Source organism: Dipodomys ordii, unplaced genomic scaffold (genome assembly GCF_000151885.1).
Source record: "Dipodomys ordii isolate 6190 unplaced genomic scaffold, Dord_2.0 Scaffold143, whole genome shotgun sequence".
Taxonomy (NCBI): domain Eukaryota; kingdom Metazoa; phylum Chordata; class Mammalia; order Rodentia; family Heteromyidae; genus Dipodomys; species Dipodomys ordii.
In genome coordinates, this window is record NW_012267359.1 from 3,280,680 (window position 1) to 3,283,332 (window position 2,653).

General features: G+C 42.3%; 1 protein-coding gene across 1 annotated transcript in view; it reads left to right on the forward strand.

Annotated features, from left to right (window-relative positions):
* The window catches only part of Zcwpw1 (zinc finger, CW type with PWWP domain 1), a 27,880-nt gene that overhangs the window by 2,566 nt on the left and 22,661 nt on the right, over nucleotides 1-2,653 (forward strand). Inside the window, 1 exon segment of the mRNA XM_013031719.1 lies at nucleotides 414-429. Coding sequence (XP_012887173.1) covers nucleotides 414-429 — 16 coding nt within the window.

The window sequence follows — 2,653 nt, forward strand, 5'->3', positions numbered from 1 at the left end:
TGTGGTGCTGAGGAATCGAACCCAGAGCCTCAGGCATGCAAGGCAAGCACTCTACCACTGAGCCACCTTCCCAGCCCCTGGTAATGAGTACATTTCTTGTTACCCCCTCCTTTGTTTTTCTACTATCCCTTCCTTGTCCCCCCCTGCCCTTGCCCCCAGCCCTTGCTCAGGAGTTTTAGAATAAAGAACTCTCTCAGTCATAAGACTAAGCAGAATGGTTTAACATATCAGCCATTCTTTTCTGTACTTGAATTACTAGAAAGAGTTTGAGGAAATAATTATATACAATATATTACAGCCAGGTGCCAGTGGCTCATGCCTGAAATCCTAGCTCCTCAGGAGGCTGAATCTGAGGATCACAGTTTGAAGCCAGCCCTGGCAGAAAAGTCCATAAGACTTTTATCTCCAATAAATCACGCAAAAAAGCTGGAAGTGGTGCTGTGGCTGAATTGGTAGAGTTCTAGCCTTGAGTAGAAAGAGGCTCAGGGCTAATTCCCAGGCCCTGAGTTTAAGGTCCAGGACTCCCCCTCCCCCCAAATATATACTACATATAATTTTTTTACATATATAAAATAAAATTATCATGACTTAGCTGTTCTAGAATGAAGTGGATAAATCTGGAAAGGCTTATAGACTGTGATACAGTTTACTGAAAATTTTCTTTCTTTCTTTCTCTCTCTCTCTCTGTCTCTCTCTCTCCTTCTCTCTTCCTTTCTTTCTTTCTTTGTTTTCTTTTTTGGTCCAGTCGTGGGGCCTGAACTCTGGGCCTGGGCGCTGTCCCTCAGCTCTTCAGCTAGAGCTCTACAACTTGAGCCACAGCACCACTTCCGGCTTTTTTTTCTGCTTATGTGGTGCTGAGGAATTGAACCCAGGGCCTCATGCATGCAAGGCAAGCGCTCTACCACTGAGCCACCTTCCCAGACCATCTTTGTTTTCTATACCAGTCCTGGGGCTTGAACTTAGGGCCTGGGTGCTGTCTCTAAGCTGCTTCTTCTTCTTTTTTTTTTTTTTGTCAGTCATAGGGCTTTAACTCTGGGCCTGAGCACTGTCCCTCAGCTCTTCAACTCAAGGCTAGCGGTCTACCACTTGAGCCACAGCACCACTTCTGTTTTTTCTGAATGTTTTGTTGGAAATAGAGTGTCATGGAATTTTCTGCCCAGGCTGGCTTTGAACCTCGATCCTCAGATCTCAGCCTCCTGAGTAGCTAGGATTACAGGTGTGAGCCACCAGTGCCCAGCCTGTCTCTGAGCTTCTTTTGCTCTAGGCTAACATGCTACTACTTGAGCCACAGCTCTACTTCTGGCTCCCCCCCCACAAGAGTCTCAGGGTTTCCTGCCCAGGCTGGCTTCAAATTGGGATCCTCAGATATTAGACTCCAGAATAGATAGGATTACAGGTGTGAGCCACTGATGCCTGGATTTTTTTTTTCTTCTGGTCCTAGGTCTTGAACTCTGGACTTGCGCATTGTCCTTAAACTCCTTTTGCTCAAGTCTTGCACTCTACAACTTGAGCCACAACACCACTTGGCTTTTTCTGTGATTAATTCGAGATAAGAGTCTTACAGACTTTCCTACCTGGGCTGGCTTTGAACTATACTCCTCAGATCTCACGAGCCTCTGGAGTAGCTAGGATTATAGGCATGAAGCACCACTGCCTGGCCATTTTTTTATTCTAAATACAATTTTATTGATATTATTAAGGTGTTGTACAGAGAGGTTACTATTTAATAATTCCCTGAAATTTTAAAGTTTTAAAGATCTCTCATATGACAAGAGGCCCTTCTGGACAGCAGGGAAGAAATATTTTAATTATAGTATTATAGGTAGTAAATTATGGAGCGGTGGTTTTCCTTTATTGCTTCTCTGCTTCTAATATATTGTTTCAGGAGAGAGGGAATCTGGCCTTAATTTGACAGAGACTTCCTGTGCCCAATGTGTAGTATGCACCCAGTTACACAAAAAAAGAAGAATTGCTTCTTCTGCTACTACTGCTAATGGTAATGCCAGTGGGTAAGTCTATGCCAGAAAGGTAAGTAGAAAACAGAATAGAGTTAACATTAGGCAATGGTGATCTGTTTTTTTCTGTTTGTCTAGCTAGTCATTTATCAGATTATATTGATTTTTCTTAGTACAAGAAAGATAACTTGTTTGAATTGGGGAAAAATACATAAAAGAATTGGGTAAAATGACTTAAGTAGTTGTAAGAGTTTTATTTATTTTTTGGTGCTGGGGATTAAATCCAGCTTTGTGTACGCTAAGTACAGTTTCTACCACCAAGCTATACATTTAGCCTCTGTCTCAGATTCTTCTATTTTCCTTTTATCTTTGGGTTACTCAAAATATAGATACTATGTCTCCCTTTCAAGGTTTTTTTTTTTGCCAGTCCTGAGGCTTGAATTCAGGGTCTGGGTGCTGTCCTTTAGTTTCTTTTGCTTACGGCTAGCACTCTACTACTTGAGTCACTCTCTACTACTTGAGTCACTCACAGCTTTACTTCCAGCTTTTTTCATAGTTTATTGGAGATAAAAGTCTCATGGACTTTCCTGCCTGGGCTGGCTTTGAACATTGATCCTTAAGCTCTCAGTCTCCTAAGTAGCTAGGATTACAGCTATGAGCTACTGGTGCCTGGCTTCCCTTTCAACTTTTTTTTTTTT